Here is a 20,546-nt window from a genome sequence, read left to right as displayed (position 1 = left end):
GTCGACTTTTTCTTGCATATTTCACCTTCATTTGCATATTTTCGCCTTCATTAACTGGATAATCGCAGATATCGTGAATCGCAGATATCGTGAATGCAGATATCGTGTGGGGGTTGAACTCGGGCGTTGTGATTATCAGACAGTCACTCTACCATTCTGATATCAGACCAAATTTGATAAGAGAGTTGAAAAAGTGTTTAAGTGTAAAGAATTTGTTATCAGTTGGGGTGAAAATTGACTGTTTTGAGAGGTTGAAAAAAGTGGTATTATTTTCGTACTCGGAGTACGATTTTCGTGCTCGCCTAAAATGGGTGTTTTTCAGCTAATTGTCTTGTTAATTTAAGGAAACAGAAGAGAAAGTGTGGAAATATGGGTGAAAATGGAGATTTCAAAAAATGGTGAAAAACGGAAACGGTACTATAATCCTCCATTACTATACTACTGACATGGATTTAAAAAAGAAAATAGGAAGAAATCCAAAGCGGCCGCGTCTCAAAAATTGGATCGTGGTGAGACACACGCCTTACCGTACACCCATGCGCCTTTAAAAATCAACGACACAATTCGAGTCTCACTCGTCTTCAGAAGGTTTTTTCTGGCGGCTTGAACGTTATTCGAAGGATAACAGAGGAAATCGACTTTGATCTGAAGGTAGATGTTTTTTTTTGTTGCTGCGCTTCATTTCCAACGTCTCGAAAGTTTCAGAACGTCATCTACGACGGAAACGAGATCACTGGCGAACCGGATCATGAGAACGGGAACGATCGTGCTTGTTTCAAGCCGGGACCCGACCATCCTATTGGTGAGTCGATAATTATTGGTTTTTAATTCACAAATGAACGTTTTCAGACCAGCAAATGTTGTTCTTGAAACAATGCATGAAGAAAGTGGACACACGTCCTCCGAACATGTACTACTTGACGAATGGGTGGTCCGTTGACAATTTCGAAGCTCTCTTCAAGTATATGATTCGAACAAGTGAGGATTGCTCCCGTGACACTCTGCTGAGCATTGAAAGATGTCGTCGTTTCTCTTCGATGGCTGCTACAGTGCGTTTCATAAGCTATGATTGAATACGGAACCACCGGCACCACGTCAGCCACCTCCAGTCACTACAATCATGACGAATCGTCTCTCGTTGAGGAGGAAGAAGTTCCATTGCAGCTGTCGTATCATGTGAACGCGCTGACTGGGGAAACCCTCGTGGATTGTGATGTGGAAAACGATGAAACAGATGTCACAGTGAGCATTCTTAAAACGAAAAATAGGACATCATCTACATTTTCAGAGTGATTCCACTCAGGACAACGGCATGCACGAGTTTGTCGAAATGTTTCCCGTTCTTCTGGAGTTGTTCGAAAAGGCTGGAATCACAGATGATGTCGTGAAGAATGAAGATGATCATGAAGTCGACACTGAGATGCCAGTGCTAAATTCCAGATTTCCAAGATGTAATTGTCGTTCTTCGAGGGTGTGACGATGTCATCTGATGGTTGTGAAGATACTCGATCGATGAGTGATTCTTCCGCCACGGACTCAGTGCAACTCACAGATTCTTCGGACTTTGATCCGTCTGATTCAGAAGATGAACAGTCGGATATCGAAGCGGATATTTGCTTCCCATTGTCCCTCCCCCACACATCTCTTTTTATTTTTCTCTAATTTTCGTGTACCACGGGTACTTATCGGTTCATAAATTCCTCCCTCCCATTCCCCAAACATAATTCATACATTCCACCCCCAATCTTTTTTTTGCACACGGTTCCCACATACCATTCGTTGATAATTATCTAATTATATTCTTCTCTCTTTTCATCTTGCTCTTTTTTCTGTTAAGTATAAAATTTTTATGAACCCTTGTCGTTATAACTGCTTCAATGATAGCTCAGTTTAGCCATGTATGACACTGAGTCTTTTTTAGAGTTTTTTGGTTCCAGTTAGATTCGTTCGCTCATTTTTCAAGGTCACCCGGATCCAGTCACCCTGTCAGGGTCAGCGGGATCCAGGTCACCCGGATCCAGGTCACCTGGATCCAGGTCACCCGGATCCAGGTCACCCGGATCTAGGTTCCTCGGATCCAGGTCACCCGAATCCAGGTCACCCGGTCATGGTCATCCGGTCATGGTCACCCGGACCCAGGTCACCGGATCTAGGTGACCCGGATCAAGGTCCCCCGGATCCAGGTCACCCGGATCCAGGTCACCCGGTCAGGGTCAGCGGGATCCAGGTCCCCCCGGATCCAGGTCACCCGGATTCAGGTCACCCGGTCAGGGTCAGCGGGATTCAGGTCACCCGGACCCAGGTCACCCGGATCAAGGTCCCCCGGATCCAGGTCACCAGGATCCAGGTCACCCTGTCAGGGTCAGCGGGATCCAGGTCACCCGGATCCAGGTCACCCGGATCCAGGTCACCCGGATCCAGGTCACCCGGTCAGGGTCAGCGGGATTCAGGTCACCCGGACCGAGGTCACACGGACCCAAGTCACCCGGACCCAGGTCACCCGGATCCACCTAAGACCCAGGATCCCCGGGTCACCTTCTCTGGAACCCAGAGAAGGTGAGAACTGATTATTCCTTTCATTTTCCCCTTTTTTATATTGCTCTCCCAGAGGTCAATGGTTTCTAAACCAATTCACGTAGTCGTTTTTTAAAAATTTCTTTCGAAGGATTTTTTGCCACGGTGTTTCTATTTTAATTCTTTTTTCATCAAATAAACTTGAATTTTTACTTTTTGAAACTCCTTAAAAAGATCGTTCCTTTGAACCTGGTTATCTTGTTTCCTGTTTGCGATATTACAACATTGTTAACTGATGAAATGTTTCTGATATCAGGACAAATATGTTCGCTTTCAAAATTTCTCTCTCGCTTTCAAATTTTATCTTCCATAGGAACCGAGATATATTTGGCCAAAGTTGCGAAATAATATGTCATATTGAAATACGATTGTGTTGTTCTTTTCTAAACCAAAGATTTTCAGTTGTTCCAGATGGGGACTTTTTTGATTGTCGTTGTTTATTGAAGAATCGTTTTTTGGAAGCGTCATCAGAATTTGTAATCAAGAATTTCGTTACTGTTGTTATCTGCAAATGTAAAACACATTTCATCTTCGGTACAATTTGAATTAAATCATGATCAACATTTCATAAAACTGTCATATTTTCCTCTAATGGAACCAAACGGACAAATTTGAGATCAATTATCTCGATTGCTGTGAAAAATATGAAAAATTTGTCAACTAATATCATTTTGGTAATATTATGATAAAATATTATCGGTTTACTAATTTTTTATATTTTTCACACGAATTGACATAATTGAGCTAAAAGTGAATGGTTTGGTAGGGCTTCTATTGAAGGAAATAATGTATATTTTCTTTTTATCTTTTTTTTAAACAAATACTGGTCCCGAAAAAACGCATAATTCATATTCCTTTTCCCATCCCGTTTTTCCTATTTTTCTGTATAGAATCTGTATAAACCATTGCCACAGAGGGTCGTGTGGTTTAAAATTCTGCCATCTGGCACCGCGCTATAATTCTTTCTCCTCAAATCCCGACTCTTAAATATGCAAATCCCTCCATTTGATTTCAAAAAGTCCCTTTCTGCAAAAGACAGAGACGATTGCGTGTCAATGAGTGGAGAATAAGTGAATCGAATCAAAATGATGAGCAACCAGAAGCACATTTTCCCTATGAACACTAACGAAGAAGAAGAGGCAGTTTAATATTGAATGGATGAATGGACACAAGTTGTCCGTCATTCGATGGGAAACAGACTATGAATAATGAGATTTTGGGTATCAGGTTAGAAGAGAAAAGAAGGAGAGAAGAAAGACATCTGATTGACGAGGTGCCGACTGGGAACACGTGCGGGAAGGATTGGTGACAGCAAGGAGAATGGCAACACATGTTCGATGGATTCGCGCATTTTTTTTAAACATGAATAAGAAAAATTGGTGGATGGTAGGAAAATTCATTTGGTGAAAGTAGTTTTGATTAATAGTAAGCTCCAAGATCTTGTTATCACCAAACAGTCCTGTAGATAAAAAGGGTTTGAAAACAAATGTCGAGGATCCTTGAATTAAGTTTTGCGATATGGAGGTTTCGAAATTCTGCGTTTCTGGAATTTTGATGTTATGAAGGTTTCAGATTCCGATTTTCTGAAATTTTAAGCTTCTGATGTTTTTCCTGTAAATTAAAATTTGAAAGTTTGGAGATTGGTGAATAAAATATTCTGCAGTTCTGGTAATTTAATATTCAGAAATCCTGAGATTTTGTGATAGAAGTTTTGAAAAACTTAGAATCTAGTATTCTGAAAAAGGCTTTGATGCTTTTGAACTTTGAAACTTTTCGGTTTCAGGATAATGTCTAATTCCAAAATTTCGAGAATCTCAGACTGCCGATACGATGGAAGAAAAAGATATTTCGAAATTTCAAGATTTTAATAAGCTCTGAGGAAGTGAGATTCTGAGACTCTGAAACTTTTGAGGTTTTCGAATTCTGAGATTTAGAGATCCTAAAATTCTGAGATTCTGAGAATCTGAAATTCTGATCTTCGGAAATTTTAGAGATTGTGAGCTTCTGAAATTCTGAAATTCTAAGATTTAGAGATTCCAAAGTTCTGATATCATGAACTTCTGAATTTCTGAATTTCTGAGGTTCCGAAAGTCTCAGATTCTGGAAACTATGAGATTCTAAAAATTTGAAGTTCCAAGATTAATCTCGAAATTCTGAGGTTCTGAGAACTTCATATTCAGGAAAAATACAATTTCAAGATTGTGAGGTTCTGAGATTCTGAAATTCTGAGATTTTGAAACTCTAAGATTGTGAAGTTATGAAAATTTTTTTGAAATCGCTAACTGATTTTTCTATCGATGATTTTTGCCGACATCTTCAAATCCAAAAGCTCCCTCTCTGTTCCATTTCCAAACCACCCCGATCATCAATACCTGTCCCATTCAAATTCAAACCTTGAACCTTCTTCCCCTAAAACTATTCATCATTATTCCAAAATCTCCCCACTATATTTCACAAAATCCATCCAAATCTCTTCCCCTTCTCCTTTTGATGCGCCTTCCCTTCCTCATAATCCGCTAATTGACGTATCCCTCCTTCTCTTCCCTCAAATTCTTTTTAAATTTTCTTCTAATTTGTTGATCACTCTGGCTCACCTTTTCCCTAGAGCATTTCCTTTTGAGCATAAATGTTATAATTGGCTCAATTTCTATTTTCTAGGCTAGGGAGAGATAGATTTATGAGTGAGCCAACACAAATAAACCTTTTCCACCCCGATCGGTTGACAGGTTGAAAGCTAAAAAGGACACGGAAAAGGGGGTAACGGGAGGGAATTGAGGAAAAAAGAAAAGAGAATGTAGTATTTCACACCGACACATATGGCCGTATTTGGTTGCGTATTCAATAGAGGAAGCCGACGTTTTGCATGTGTGTCTGGTGAATTGTCCATGTTTGCTTTGCTCAATTATTGTTGATTGTAATAATTTTGGATATTCAGGTGTGCCATCTGGTGAGGTGGAGGAAGCGTTAGTGAGTATCGCATTAGGAAGATTACAATTTAACTTTTTTGGAAGCAAGGTTGTGAGAGGGGGGGTTGAAAACAAAGATCTGCTTGTTACTAAAATTAGATTTTTTTCACCAGCTGCAAAAATTTGAACAAACCAAAGTTTCACTCATCTTAAGTTGAAAATGGCCGACTTCGAATTTCTACAAAACATAGTAGGTTTTGTTGGATGACACTGAGTTTTCAAATCAACTGAATAAAAATAGAGCTTCAATATCGTAGATGTCAACTTTTTTGCACAATTTCATCCAAGAGAGATATATCGCTTGAAACTAACTAACTTCCAGGAAATCACACAGAATTCAGAGTCCTGACACTTCCAAGCTCTATATCTCAGTTGGGTTAATCTGTACGGAAAAGTTGTCAACTACAAAATCTAAGCTCTATTTTTGTTCAATATGCCAAATTTTAATTACAAACTTTAATTGCTTTTATTAACGTCTACTATATTAATTTATTCTCCTCCCCCCTAATTTATTCTCCTCCCCCCAATTCCAAACTCTCTCAAAAACTCGAATCACCACTCCGTTTCTTCACCCGTAAAGTCTTCCAGAAATGCAATATCTCATACTCTTCTTATCAAGATCGTCTTTCCCAACTTGACCTCTTCTCTATCAGACATCGTAGACTTAAATCTAAACTTATGCTGCTTTACAAAATGATTAGTGACGCCTCTTATATGCCAGAATTATCCTCTTTCTTAAGAATTTCCGACTGTACTAGGAGACCTATGACCCTTATTCTCTCAGATAAATGTACCGATGACTTCTTCTTCACCACCGCCCCTATTTGGAATGCAATTGTAAGGAATACTCCCCAATTTTTAACTCCCGGTCAATTTTCTACCTTAATCCAATCTTCCATCCCCCGGTTTTAGCTTACCTTTTCCCCTTTTTTTAAAAATATCTTGCCTGCCTTACATGTATACCATTTTCTTCCCCATTCTCTAGGTTCATCTCGTTAGGGATTTTATCTAGAACTCCCGTTATAACTTTTGTGCCATATTTTCTTCTGATCAATAAATATCAAACCCTGGTAAAATATTTTGTAAGCATACAAAATTACTTATTTTCATCTGAAGATAAGTAAAATTAATAAACTTCTATCTTATACTGTAGCTGTTACTATTAATTAACGAAAGTAATTCTTTAGGGAGTTTAAAAAAATTGCTGGAAACTCAAAAGTTGAAGCGTATTATGATTCCTAACAACTTTATTCCCTTATTTTTTCTTTTCCGGAGAACAGCCGTTCCGACTCATTGTGTCTCCTTTTCTTCTTCTGTTCCATTCCATTTCCCGTGCCGTTCTGACTCATAAACTTTACGCAATTCCTGGGGTGGAGGACGACAGAAAAAATCGGTGCCATCCGAAACCTATACTACGTGACTAATTCTGAGAATATCTCCTGAAAAAACAAGTAAACCTGTTAGAGTTTGATTAGTTATAATCGCACCAAAAAATCGAAGACTTGAGAGAATGATTTAAAAAGAGTCCAAGCATGAAATCTGCACATTTTGTACAAAAAAAGTTAGCTCAGGAACTTTTGAGAAAGTATGAAAACAGATGTTGTTATGAGCAGATTTCATCGAAGTGATCCAACTGTGAGACAGAGGAATAGTAAAGGAATAGTAAAAGTGTAGAGGAACAGTAAAAATTAAAGCACTATCTGATAAAATGTTTTTGAAACTGTGTTTCTTTGGAATAAAAAAAATTGGGAAGTTGAATTCTGCAACAAGAAGGGTCTAGAGATAATTTTTGTGGTCAACAAAAAGAAATGAGTTTTCTGCCAAATGAAAAAACTCTCTAAGAAAGGACTGTCATAAAAAATTTGGGAAAAATCCTGGGCCCTGAAAATCTGGTCCAGCTTGGCGAGCAAAAAATAGAATCTATTCCCATTGACTATTGACTAAAAAAAAAAAAACATTCAAAACTTTGATATTTACGGAAAACTGCGTTAGGTTAACTGATGAAAAAAGGAAAAACTTTATATTTGAATAAAATAAAAAAACTATTTGACAAAAATTTAATCAGAAAATTCATACATATAACCTATTTTCGAAAAACACAAAACTCCAAATCGTAATAATTTTCCTAATTTCCTATAGCCTAACACAAACACCAAGCTTAAAATATATAGTCACATCCCTGGAGCTCTCGAAGAATGAAAAATAAAAGTGGGGAGCGAGAAGAGGCGACGTCTCGTGGGCATCAACGATTGGGTGGCAGCGATACAAAGTGGGCGGAGTCTGAAAGAGAGAAACGGCGGTTTGGATTCAGAGACTCCTCCTGTTTGTCAACAGCCACACTCATCGACTTTTTCTTTCCCTGAATCAAAATGTTTGGTATGTTATAAAAAATACAGTATCTTCTTAATTATAAAAAAAAATATTTGTTGGTATACTGATGAAATTTAAATAGAAAGAATAGATGTTGAAAGTTTTACAAAAAATTGGAGAAAAATTTCTAGCTTATGAATCATCCTCCGGTTTGCAAAACGAAGCAAAAACAAAATTCCTGCATAAAAAATATTACAAAAAAATCTCTGCGTCTCCTGCTCTCCCCATACTCTCTAAACTTTTTTCATTCAGCTTACAAATTTGATTGTTTGGTGCTGCGTGTTGCAACTGTACCGTGCCAAATCCTCTGATTCTGCGTCTTCTACTAATTCCACACTCTCTCATCTCACTTCAGAGTACAGTAATCTCATTTATAAACAATACACAACGAATGGGTTTTCGAGTTGATTTTGAACTTTTCCATCCCAAAACTTGACTCAAGTGGAAATGTTTCAAAGAATTGAGTTTTTAAAATTTGAGTCATTTCAAACTAGGTTTTGAAACATGTAAAAACGGAAGGTTTCGAAATCATGCTCAATATTCCTTAGTTTTTATAAATTTCGAAACTTTCTGCTCAATTCCTCAACTGATTAATTTTGTTTTGATTAGCAATATTAAAAATTTTCATCGGTATAAAGACAGCCTTGAATTGTTGAATAGCTCATTTTCAGCCAAATTTTTTTTTGAAAATTTTCTCGAAGTTCTAAAAAATTATGAGTGTTGAAAGTGAGTATTTAGAATATTTCCAAAATTATTTCCCAATTTCTCCAGAATTTCTTCGATTTCTCAATGCCACTAGAATAAAAATTTTCCGGTATTTTTGAGGTCTAAACTTTCACTACCTTCTCCCAATTTTCCTTCTTCTTCTTCTTCTTACTTTGGCTGCCTAATTGTAGCCTTCACCTTTTCTCCATTCCTCGTCCCTTTTCCGTCTAATTATTCTGAATTCTCCTCCATTTCGGGGCTTCCATAGCTGTTGTATACAAACACCCCGAATGTTTCATTTCCGTCGATTTTCCCACGGTTCCTACATACATTCATATTTAGCCACGTATTTTGTTAGCAATCCTAGTACGAGAGTGTATGCCGGTTAAGAGGTAGCTAGAGAAACAGAGAAGAGGGTTACGGTAGTTGAGGGGAGCCATGAGAGATAAAGGAAAGAGAGCGACAACGCCACTTTCATCTGCTCTGAAAATAGTGTAGGGAGAAGGGAGACGCAGAGAGGAATATTGATTTTAGAGAGAAAAAAGGGGAGAGACACTTTTCATTTGTGAATATTTTGAAATCCATGTCATCATGAGTCATTGGTCATCAGTGGTCAAAGATTATCAATGATTTTTACAGGCTGCTGTTCTCCACAAAAAGCACCAGCGTTCAGTCCGGAACAAGAAAAGATGCTGAAATCGAACAGAGCAAATGAGCCACAGAGCTTCGTTAAAGGAAATGTGAGTCGTTTTTTCATATTAAAAATTATATTGAGAATCAAATATTCTGTTTTATTAGTTTTTAGCACACTCCGTAGTTTAACTATTGAAGACCGGAAACCTGTAGTGAATCTTTAAAAAAAAGTCTTGAAAAACTGTGAAATTATTTTTATGAACAAATCCTCCAAACTTTGGGGTTAGATTAAATTGATTAGATTCAAAAATCAAGACCTTTCAAAATATTTTTTTTATACAAGACACTTATCAGAACTTTGAAATTTTGGTCTGGAAACTCATAACAGATTTTCTGAAAAGTTTAATTGCCGGGAAGTTTGAGCTAGCTTAGCGCTCTATTCTATCATTGAAATCATAAAAACATCCACAGTTTTAAAAAGTTACAAGGATCGAAAAATTGTGGACTGAATGATAAGCATCTTTCTATTGCTTTAATATTTTGGTGTTCGCTCGCAAAAAGATTTAGTCAATAGAATTCTAACCAATTCATTTAAATAACAATGCCATGAAACACGAATTTTTTTCAGAAATTTGACATTTTAGAAAGGAGTCAGTGGCTTCAGCTCTAGAGGATTCTTCATGCCTTTAATGGAGCTATAGATTATCTCCCTGTACTTTCTCTTTGAGCTCAAAAATCCTATTTCTATAAGAGATATCAAAAATCTGCAAGCTTTAGAAATATTGTTGATATTATGTCAAACAATTTATCAGTTGACTGATTTTTGTTATTTCTTACAGAAGTTGAGATAATTGAGCTCAAAATACATGGTGGCGAACTATTACAGATCTGACATGCGATCTGAGGAACTTTAGTATATTTAATAGAGAAACACATTGCCCTAAAATTGCTCGAAGTACCACACCCTCTGTTATTTTTTCACAGTAAATCAGGAAACATCAGAATAAGATTCCAAATATCACACTGTTGAAACAGAAATTTCTCCACAATTTTTTGTTGACTCCAATATCTTCAAAATAATTTTTCATTTTTTTCAGGACGCCAAAAAATCCGACCTAATCGATCTGGAAGAGGTGGTGAACAACTGGGCAAAGACAATGTTCGATGTGACAAAATCAAAAGCAGAGGGAAAAATTAAGAAGAAGTATCTATCGGTGAGTATTCTCTAGAGAAACTATTAAATTAGTAACGCCGTTCTGCTCAATTTCCCCCCTTCTTCCGTTGCTTTTATCGTCGATCCAATTACGGAAATGGCGGGAAATTGGCACCTTCCCTCGGAAATTGAACATGAAAATTGATAGGTTTAAACGGAACAGCCATAGTTAGTCCAAAAGAAAGAGAATGGGGTGTCCCATGTGTGTGTTTAATCCAACGAGATTGTCTAAAGAGTAATGAATTGAATAGTAGAAGCAGAGAGGGGAGAAGAGAATATGCTCATGCGGAGAGAGAGAGAGGAAATGACAAAAATCACCCAGGGGAGCCGCCATATGGTTTCATTTATTCGAATACAATGAGGTCCCGCTTTTGAAGAATCGAGAAAGACTGAATAAATTGATGAGATGGAACAAAAGCAGAGTTTTTGGGTTAAGATTTTGTTAGGATTTCGGTTGTTGGGAAGGAAAATTTTGGGATCCAAATTTTTTAAATCAAGTAGAATTCTCTAGAAATTTAGCAATAACCTGAATTTACAAAAATGTGCTATTCTCTGCAGAACTTTTTTCGTAACATAGAAAAGCCTACCTCTAATAGAAGTCCACTTTCCAAAGTGCTTAAAAAATAGAAGCCCAATCTCTAATAGCATTTCGCGCAGTTTTTCTACTCGGTTATTGTTGAGATGTTATTTTTTTACTACTGGTAATTTCCATTTTTGGTCCAATTCTGGAAGAAAGGTTGAGAAATAGAAAGCTTTCAATTAGAGAAAAAAACGGTAAATTAGCCACTAATAGTGACCCACTATGATCATTCTTATGATAAATAAATGAAAAACGATGAACGAGTAAAAGAAAAAGTTTGAACCGCGCCGAAGGCGCACCAGCTAGTTGTTTGAAGCACCAGAGTCGCGGGAAACAGGCTGGTAACTATACAAATTTAAGAACCCTAAAGCACACCTAATACTTTACTCCTGCCCAGCTACTCATTAACATAGTGTTCACCTTTTACCTCTCTTCTATCCCAAAGTGTAAATGTGAATGATGTCGGCACGAAGGTGTCAAAGGTAAAGAGACAAGTGTTGGGGGTGTGTAGAGCAACATTGGGAGGTCTCCCCATCAGTGCCTTCTTGATTTACGAGTTACACCTGAAGTGGCGAGGTACAATTCCCACGGAACAATGCAAGTCAGGGATACTGATTAAACTAAACGTAACACTAGGTCACTGTTTCATGATAGTTATAAAACATTCAAACCGCAAGACTATGTATTGATCGAATGTCGCGTTTCTAAAAATAAATTCACAAATTTCAGTACAACATCAACTGGACAAAACTGTTCCAAGAATGCTCGGAACCAACGTACACCATCCTTGGAGCTAAGACAAATGTTGTCGACTCGGTAAGCTTCTTTACTCTACTGAACACACTCTAACAAAATAAATTTTCAGAAACAAGATGAGAAGGTCATCTTCAAGACTACATTCACCAACACAACCCAAAGAGAACAGGAATACTCGTTCAAGACTGAACGAGCCACCCGTAGTTCATCTACCGTGATAATTGAGAAAGGAGTCTGTCGTGGAGCCGAAGTTTCATTGAAGTTGAAAACTCCGTGTGAAGTGGTGGAAGCAAATGCTGGATTCACAACAGAAGTGATGTTGAATCATATCGGAGAGAATACTTCTGAAGAAGAATTGACATGGGGAGTGGATAGTTGTGTTAAGGTTCCACCTGGGGCTGAGACTGTTGCCGAGTTGGTTATTATTGAAGACATTGTAAGTATTCTTGATTCAAAGGTGTCAGTATAAAGCGAAACATTTGAATACAATATAAGAGGGATCAAATTTCAAAATTTTCACGTTTGGAGTTTCGAAACGAATTTTTTGAAAAATACTGTGCTCACGCAAAAAAAATTGAAATTCTTTTTTCTATTCAAAACTGTGTTCTTCACAGAATCGTTCTGCAGAACAACTCAGTGATTTGATTTTTGCGTCATATTTTTCTCGAGAATTCCCATTTAAAAATAACTTTTATGTAATCGTTGTTTTTAATGTGTAAATTCTCATAATATTTCTCTTTTTTTAAAAATATTTTCTCTCAAACGTGAAAATTTTGAAATTTGATCCCTCTTATATGAGAAACAGTAAAAAAATTTTATGTTAGACAATTTTTATGATTCGGCATTGTGTTGTTCGAAATTTAAATATTTGTACATTTTTAGTGAAAAATATTTCGTAAATTCTATATTTAAAAAAAATTATAAAAACCTGGAGAAATCTCTTGAAGTTTCCAAAAAAACGATTTATCCCATAGTTGCAAGGCCGGTGGACAACTAGGATTTGCTCAGATTTTTCGATTTATCTATTAAAGTTTATGTGAATTTGCTTCAAACATTTCCGGTTTCAAGCTTTCCTTAAAACATTTAATGAATTGTTCCTTCTGATAGTCCTCTTGAAATCTGTGTAGCGAATCCAAGACCTTTCTCTCTAAATTCTCCCAATAAATCAACCCATTTACAGGTAACCCGTGATTTCCGCATCGAGAATCGACTAAGCGGCAAAATTTTGGTGACAAGTGAGTCCTTTTTCCTTTTTTATGCAAATTTCTGTCCCATTCAACAAGTTTCTCCGTTCGATTTGAATGTGAAATGAATTGTCAAGAGTCCTTGACTGTCTCTTTTCAACAATTCTGAAGTACACCAACACCACTAATAAACGATTGAATGTGTGGAGAAAGAAGGGGAAGTGAGAATTAGGTGGATTTTAAAAAGTTTCTGTTTCAAAACATTCAAAAGTAACAGAAGCATAGGGTGACGTTGCTAAGCAATTCTTGTGGCCAAAAATAAGTAATTTCATAAACTATAATGGATGAAATGAAGGAAACCATACTTGCTAAATCCCGGCCCGGCCCGTCCCGTCGGCCCGGGTTCCGAAAAATTCAAAAATTTTCTGTTGGTTTTTGAAACATTTTTGTCAAAATGATCATTTTAAAGTACGAAATTCAACCCAGGACCCTTCTTAAAGCTGAAAACAACACAATTTTGATAAAACGTTTCCAAAAATCCGATTTTCTCTCAAAAAATGACTCTAAAATTTTTTGCCTCGAGATCCCGGTATGAAGGAAACAAACACGAAGATTTTATTTAGTTCCAAATAGCCGATTTTTTCAGTAACCAACTTGAAAGAGAACAACAGTTTGGTGACGATTCTCGAGGGAAATATCTGCGATATCATCCGTGGAATGCCAGATTACACTGCGAAAGGATTCCGATTTGATGGACCGGTAAGCTATAGATTGGAAAAATAACTTTAGAACCAATCCCGAGAATTGACTAATCGCTATAAGAAATATACTTAAAAACGAGCAGTGGCCGACGCTTTTAGCTGCTGAGGGCCCGGCAGAGCCTGTTGGAATCGTTTTCAACTACAAAATTGTTTTCGAAAATTACAGTTTCACAAAACTTTCAAAACTTTGTCCACAATTTGTTCAATAATGATCGCATAAATAGTGTTCCTTTTCAATTAGTCTTCTTTTCAGGCGGCAGTTTACGAGACACGTGGTCAATGCATCTTCCGTTACGGTATCGAACAAAAAGTCCGTATCAATGAATTCTCGTTGGGATCCTCTTCATCTCGTCGCTATTAAATCATTTTCTATGCAAAGAAATGTAATTTATCAACTCTCTCCCTGGCTTTTGCTTTACTTTTTCTCTTCCCCGCCCCATTATCTCTTTGTCTCGTTTTTTGATGATACGAAAATATCCGGTAACAGTGAATAAACATAAATTCAAAGAACCAGGAAGAGATCAGTCTGCATCACATTAAAGGTGGGGGGACAGGAGATTTTCCGTAGTTTTTTTGTAGCTAGAGTATGCATTCTACCGTCACGGTGTACAACGCTTAATGTCACTCTGCGTACATCTGTCGTCCTCGCCTTTATGTATGCAATCGGGCGTGCGCTTTCTCTTTGTAGGGTAGGACATATAGTTCTGGCCTAACACTGTGCACAATTTACGATAAGCTACGCAGCATTTGTGACGTTGGAGAAACCCGAACATAAAAGCACCCCTGAGAGCATTTTGGTCTCTGGGCGAATTCTCGGTCTTTATGAACGCCATCGGTAACTTTAACAAATCTTTTAAAGGTGGGGGGACAGGAGATTTTTCGTAGTTTTTTTGTAGCTAGAGTATGCATTCTACCGTCACGGTGTACAACGCTTAATGTCACTCTGCGTACATCTGTCGTCCTCGCCTTTATGTATGCAATCGGGCGTGCGCTTTCTCTTTGCCCGCGTGGCTCAGTCGGTAGCGGCGCCGCACCCTCAATCATCGCCCCACAAGTTCAACACCTCGAGGGGCATTTTTGAACGGAACTTCGAGAACATTATTTTTTTCATGTCCCCCACCTTTAACAAATTTTTGAAACAGCAACTACACGAAGTTTCCGTTTTTATGAATTCGATGAACTTTTTCGTGTCAAGTTTGAAAGGTGGGAATAATGAGAAGCTCTCTTGTGACTTCTGATCAAAAGTTGAGTATGATAAAGATCTTAAGCTCACATTGGATTCGTGGTGACACTGTTTTAATGTAGTATTAGTGAAACAGGGATATTTTCAAAAACTGGAATTTCAGCCTAATGATATTCGTTTCTTAAAGAAGGAGAACTTTTAAGAAATTACTTTTTTGTCCCCTTTTCCCCACTTTTAAAGGACAGAGAACATAAAAAAAAAATAAAGAACTTGTTTTTTGAGTTGTAGTTCATAGGAGCTTTCCAAAACCACAGCATTTGTCTTAGACTCAAAGATGGTGTAGGTTGGCTCGGAACACTCTTGGAACAGTTTTGTCCAATTGATGTTGTACTGAAAAATTTTTGATTTTCAGAATATTTTAACAAAATATATGTAAATTCAAACGAAAAGCAAGTAACGATGTTGGTTGAGATGTTCAGAACTACCCTCAAGCAGTGAGCTACAGTACCGGTTAATAAGGTACAAACAGGTATTTTTCAGTCGACTTTCGGCGCGTTTTCAAGAGTCTGGAGCTCAGCTGTCAAGATTCCGAACACTTAAAAATTTTGGAAAATATAAAACAGACCTAAATTGAAAATTTTGCATTCACAGAACATCCTCCAAAGCTTTCAAAGTGATCGGAAACTTGACAACAGAGATTCAGACTCTTTAAAATACCGAAAATTAACTGAAAAGTTCATTTTTCTGACTGACTGGTACTGACTGGTTTGACTGGTACTGTATATCAAAAAATGTTCATCGTAATACTTAAAATATTTTGCCAGTTGAATACAGGAACCAAGAAATATTCGTTTAAAGGTGGTGTGCGGTGAAAAATTTTATTGCTTCATTTTGTGCAGAAATCCATGTAGATTCCCATAAAAATAAAGAAAGAGATAAAAAAATTCCTTCCTTGAGAAAAACGGCATCGAAAAGTCAAAGTTTTATCTGGTGGCCTAGCGGCAAGGTGAGAGTTTTCTAGGCCAACTGCCGGTAAAAGCACGCGAAGTTCGAATTTTTATTGATTTTCAGTGTTTTCTCTGATTTTTGTCAGGTTTTTCCGGGGGTACGACGAATTCGAACGTTTTCAAATTCGAACAGACCTAAAATCGAACTGATTCAATTCAGAACAGTCCTTTTTTCGCACACGTACCAGAACAGAACGCGGACAGAATCGAACTGTTACAAGTTCGAACTGGTAAGGAGTCGAACTGTCCCAAATTGGAACGCTGCCTGCAACAGAGCGCGCATGAAAGCACACACACAACACACCTGGGAGGAAATTAACAATAAAACTTTGAAACCTTTAAAAACGCCAGAGAAAACACTGAAAATCAATAAAAAATCGAATTTCGTGCGCTTTTACCGGCAGTTGGCCTAGAAAACGCTCACCTGGCCGCTAATCCACCAGATACAACTTTGACTTTTCGATGCCGTTTTTCTCAATGAAGGTATTTTTTTAAATTTTTTCTCTACATGGATTTCTGCACAAAATGAAGCAATAAAAATTTTCACCGCACACCACCTTCAAATTCCTTATTGAATTTTTGGATCGAATTTTCGGATCGATTATATTTAAGAAAAACTTGAAACGGAGAAAAAAGGACAGGAAGAGAACGGGATTTTTCATCATACAAAAATATGGTCGCAGGGTGGCTAAAAATTTTTTTTTTCAAAAGTGAAATAATGATTAGGTCTTACTGTATAACTTTTTAAAGCACTATTTTGAACACTTTTTGTATTGGCACTATATTTATATTCTTACATCTTCCTTGGAAAAAGTTTAATTTTTTGCAAAAAAGGTATTTTTTGTACGTCTTGAAAAAAATTTCCATTATTTTATAAAATTAAACATCAAATTTAGATTCTTTGTTAAAAATACACTAGAAACTGTTTTGGGATAAAATATAAACCTGAGCCCCCTATGCGTCCAAAATGGGCGAAAAAATGAGGTTTCACCATGTGGGGGAATACATGGCAACAAAAATTCGACCAAAAGCGACCCTCACCGATTTTCTTCAAATTTACTAGATGTATTAGGTTGAGCGAAAAGTCTTTGTAATTTTTTGAATTTTTTTCGGAACAAAATTTATTTAAAGAACACGGAATTCAATGTGTGATATATTCACCAATAGTGTACATAACTTCTTGCCAACGCGATGGAAGTGGAGCGGTTCCATTAGCGTAGAGCTCGGTAGACTGGGAAGCGAAAACATCATCCAACCACCTTTTTACATCCTTTCTATCATGGAACTTTTGCCTAACAAGGAGATTTTTCAAGGAACGGATTATTTGCTATTCAGTTAGGGCCAGGTCTGGTGAATACGTGAATGACAAAAGATCTTGACACCGAGCATCTGGAGCTTTTGGCAGGTCTTCAAAGTAGTGGGTGTTCTTGCGTTGTCATGAATAATCAACAAGCTGGAATTTTTCGGGCAATTTAATCGATAAGCCTGGACTGCTATTTCCATTAGAGTGCTGTTGAGGTCCTCATTGATAGTGATGCCGTCTAGAAGAAGTCTTCCGAAGATAACGCCTTCACTGTCCCACCAAATGGAAAATATAACTTTTTTCTCGTGAAGTTCTCCTTTGATGCCCGTTTTTGCGGTTTCCTTGGCCGGGACCCTTTGTCTTTTCTACTCGTCCCCAGTGATAATATTCTCAACCCAATTGATGCTACGTTTGATAGTAAGCCGAGAATGTGCCAAGTCGCAACGCAATGGTTTTAGTGAATCAGTCACAAGGGGAGGGGGGAGTTGGCCAAACTTTGGTACCCTTCCAGCCTCGTGAAGATGACCAATTATGGTTCTGCGAGGATGGTTGAGACTTGCTGCAAGCTCGCGTGACGTTGCTATTGGTTCTTCTTCTAGCGCCCTAGAGGTATCCTCGTTCAGATCAACACGTGGTAGGCCAGACCTTCGAGATCGTAGTTCTCTTCGGAGAATCTTTTGAACCAAAACTTTATTGTAGGGTAGGACATATAGTTCTGGCCTAACACTGTGCACAATTTACGATAAGCTACGCAGCATTTGTGACGTTGGAGAAACCCGAACATAAAAGCACCCCTGAGAGCATTTTGGTCTCTGGGCGAATTCTCGGTCTTTATGAACGCCATCGGTAACTTTAACAAATCTTTTAAAGGTGGGGGGACAGGAGATTTTTCGTAGTTTTTTTGTATCTAGAGTATGCATTCTACCGTCACGGTGTACAACGCTTAATGTCACTCTGCGTACATCTGTCGTCCTCGCCTTTATGTATGCAATCGGGCGTGCGCTTTCTCTTTGCCCGCGTGGCTCAGTCGGTAGCGGCGCCGCACCCTCAATCATCGCCTTCACAAGTTCAACTCCTCGAGGGGCATCTTTGAACGGAATTTCGAGAACATTATTTTTTTCATGTCCCCCCACCTTTAAGCATGCACAACTGGTACTATAATATAGAAAAAACAGAATGATAAAAAGTTAAATCAAAGCTGAGATATGACGGTCCAAAAAAATTACAAAGATTTTTCGCTCAACCTTATAGTATTCTAGATGGGTAGTATTTTGGCAAAGTTTCGTCCGTGCTCATCGGCTTCGTGTATTTCTGGAGCTCGTATTTTTTTTTCATTTTTTGGTCCAAAAATAGCTTTTTTGCTAAAAATTAAAATTTTTCCAGGGAAGATGGAAGAATATAAAAATAGTGCCAATACAATAAATGTTCAAAATAGTGCCTAAAAACGTTATACAGTAAGACCTAATCGTTATTTCACTTTTGAAAAAAAAATGTTTTTAGACACCCCACGACCATATTTTTGCAGGTGGGACAAACTATATTTCATATACCTTAAAAGTCCATAAACATGCAATATATGAAAAATCAGCCAGAAAAAAACAAGTTTGAATTTTTCTGTACAGTGGATAATAGGCCTGAAGTTGAGTTCTACAGAGAACGCGTCTTAACTGCGAAATCAGTCGTATCATGATAATGCACCATATCACAAATTGGCTTTGTGGTGGAACTATTGTTAAAGTGGTATTAGTGAAACAGGGATATTTGTAAAGTTTGAGTTTTTGAAAATTTATGTCTCTTGTTTCTCGAAACCTATGTTTCGAAACTGTTCTGAAAGTTTGAAGACACAAATCACTTTATGAAAAAAGTGATTGACCAAAATTAAAAAATGTCAGTTCCAGTTAACCTATAAAGAATTCTTTTGAAGTTTTTCCGACAGTCTCTGATTTTGAAAGCAGGATTTTCATAAACGTGATCTTTGTATGCTTCTCGTTCCAATCTGTAGTTTATTTTCGCTTTAGAAAATCTTGAAAGCAAATTGCTTGAAAAATGAAAATAATTTTCTCGATTTTCCTACTTATCACCATTTCTTCTGCTGTTCCACTTCTGGACCGCCCCACAAGAGATGTCTGGACTCCGATTGAAATACTGTAAGCTATGCATCTATTTTTCTGAAAACGCAACAAAACCAACTTTTTAGTCTTTACGCAAGTAAAACGGTAGTGAATCGAGACTCATGGTTTTGCGGATCCACCGATCTCCAGATGGCCGCTTCGCATGGAGTAATTGCAACTAGTTGTAATGAGAAAATGCGTAGGTTCAAAATTTACCTATAAACGTGTATCTGAAATTTCAGCTGAAATAAACCACTGTTGTGCTGTTCACGATTCCTGCTACGATAACTACTATGGATTCCAAAAACATTGCGACTGGGAGTTCTGTAATTGCCTTGAAGTTAGTAGACTTTCGAAATATTTAAGATGAGCAATTGAAAATTTCAGCGCGCCATGACAAGAACTCCTAGACTTCCATCAACATGCACTAAAATTCCAACCCATGCCGCTTGTCATCTAGTTCAATGGTTCGGAGACAGCTCTCAAAAGAGCCAAAAACCAAAACAAGACCCAATTGGTTTTCATCCAGCACTCAATCAGACTGTTATTCAAGAATACAACAAACTGTACAAAGAATGTGCTGGGTTCAGAAGTAGGTCAAAAAATAGGCAAAGCTGCAAAATTATATTTTCAGAACCTATCACCAGTTGCGCCTATAACCATATGGTGTGTACTTTGGAGATGTTACCTCAAGAACGATACAATCAAGAATACACGGATTGTAGAGATCAACTTGTGAACTGTATAAATGAGAGTGCTACATTTTTGGAGATGAGAAAATCGACAGTTTGTGCCGCTCAGCTTGATATTGCGTTGGAAGCCATCAAAGATGGTATGCAGTCTTCGAAAAAGTTGGAAAAATGTATTTTTATGAATTTTCAGATGCTCGTCTTTCGGGAATGTCTGCCGACTACTTTTATGTGAACACCAACACGACTGCTCAAGATATTCAGTAGAACTAATATTGAAAAACTCTAATAAAACGATTTAACTCTAGCGTTTTCAAAGACTTTTCTTTTTCAGAACCTGAACTAAGTACTAATTTTGAGATTATCAGAGAACGGACTGAAAATATAAGGCCACTATGCACACAACTTTCAAAGGATTTGAATTGAAAAAAGTTTCGTTTCAAGAATTTTTAATAAATTAATTATGTTAACCAGAAAGCTGGTGCGCATATGATCTAGTCTTATACTGGTT

At 37.5% G+C, this 20,546-nt stretch overlaps 3 protein-coding genes across 3 annotated transcripts; all 3 read left to right on the top strand.

Annotated features, from left to right (window-relative positions):
- Positions 1 to 395: 395 nt before the first annotated feature.
- On the top strand, positions 396 to 1,477 carry CBG19859 (the record flags this gene model as incomplete). The annotated part of the gene is made up of 5 exons (XM_045235336.1): positions 396 to 509; positions 706 to 802; positions 850 to 1,049; positions 1,144 to 1,242; positions 1,289 to 1,477. 5 exons carry the CDS (start codon positions 396 to 398, stop codon positions 1,475 to 1,477), a joined length of 699 nt encoding a protein of 232 aa, XP_045096905.1.
- A 7,146-nt stretch (positions 1,478 to 8,623) lies between these two features.
- Positions 8,624 to 14,103, top strand: Cbr-lntl-1 (the record flags this gene model as incomplete). The annotated part of the gene is made up of 8 exons (XM_002633782.1): positions 8,624 to 8,636; positions 9,255 to 9,355; positions 10,346 to 10,462; positions 11,771 to 11,857; positions 11,907 to 12,233; positions 12,978 to 13,032; positions 13,628 to 13,740; positions 13,996 to 14,103. The coding sequence occupies 8 exons, from the start codon at positions 8,624 to 8,626 to the stop codon at positions 14,101 to 14,103; spliced, it is 921 nt and encodes a 306-aa protein (XP_002633828.1).
- Positions 14,104 to 19,281: 5,178 nt separating this feature from the next.
- Positions 19,282 to 20,302, top strand: CBG19861 (the record flags this gene model as incomplete). The annotated part of the gene is made up of 6 exons (XM_002633783.1): positions 19,282 to 19,382; positions 19,433 to 19,545; positions 19,589 to 19,686; positions 19,734 to 19,938; positions 19,981 to 20,178; positions 20,229 to 20,302. 6 exons carry the CDS (start codon positions 19,282 to 19,284, stop codon positions 20,300 to 20,302), a joined length of 789 nt encoding a protein of 262 aa, XP_002633829.1.
- Between the last annotated feature and the right edge of the window lie 244 nt (positions 20,303 to 20,546).

This window comes from Caenorhabditis briggsae, assembly GCF_000004555.2.
Source record: "Caenorhabditis briggsae complete genome, chrIV, whole genome shotgun sequence".
NCBI classification, from domain to species: Eukaryota; Metazoa; Nematoda; class Chromadorea; order Rhabditida; family Rhabditidae; genus Caenorhabditis; species Caenorhabditis briggsae.
This window is presented reverse-complemented; position numbering and strand designations above follow the sequence as displayed.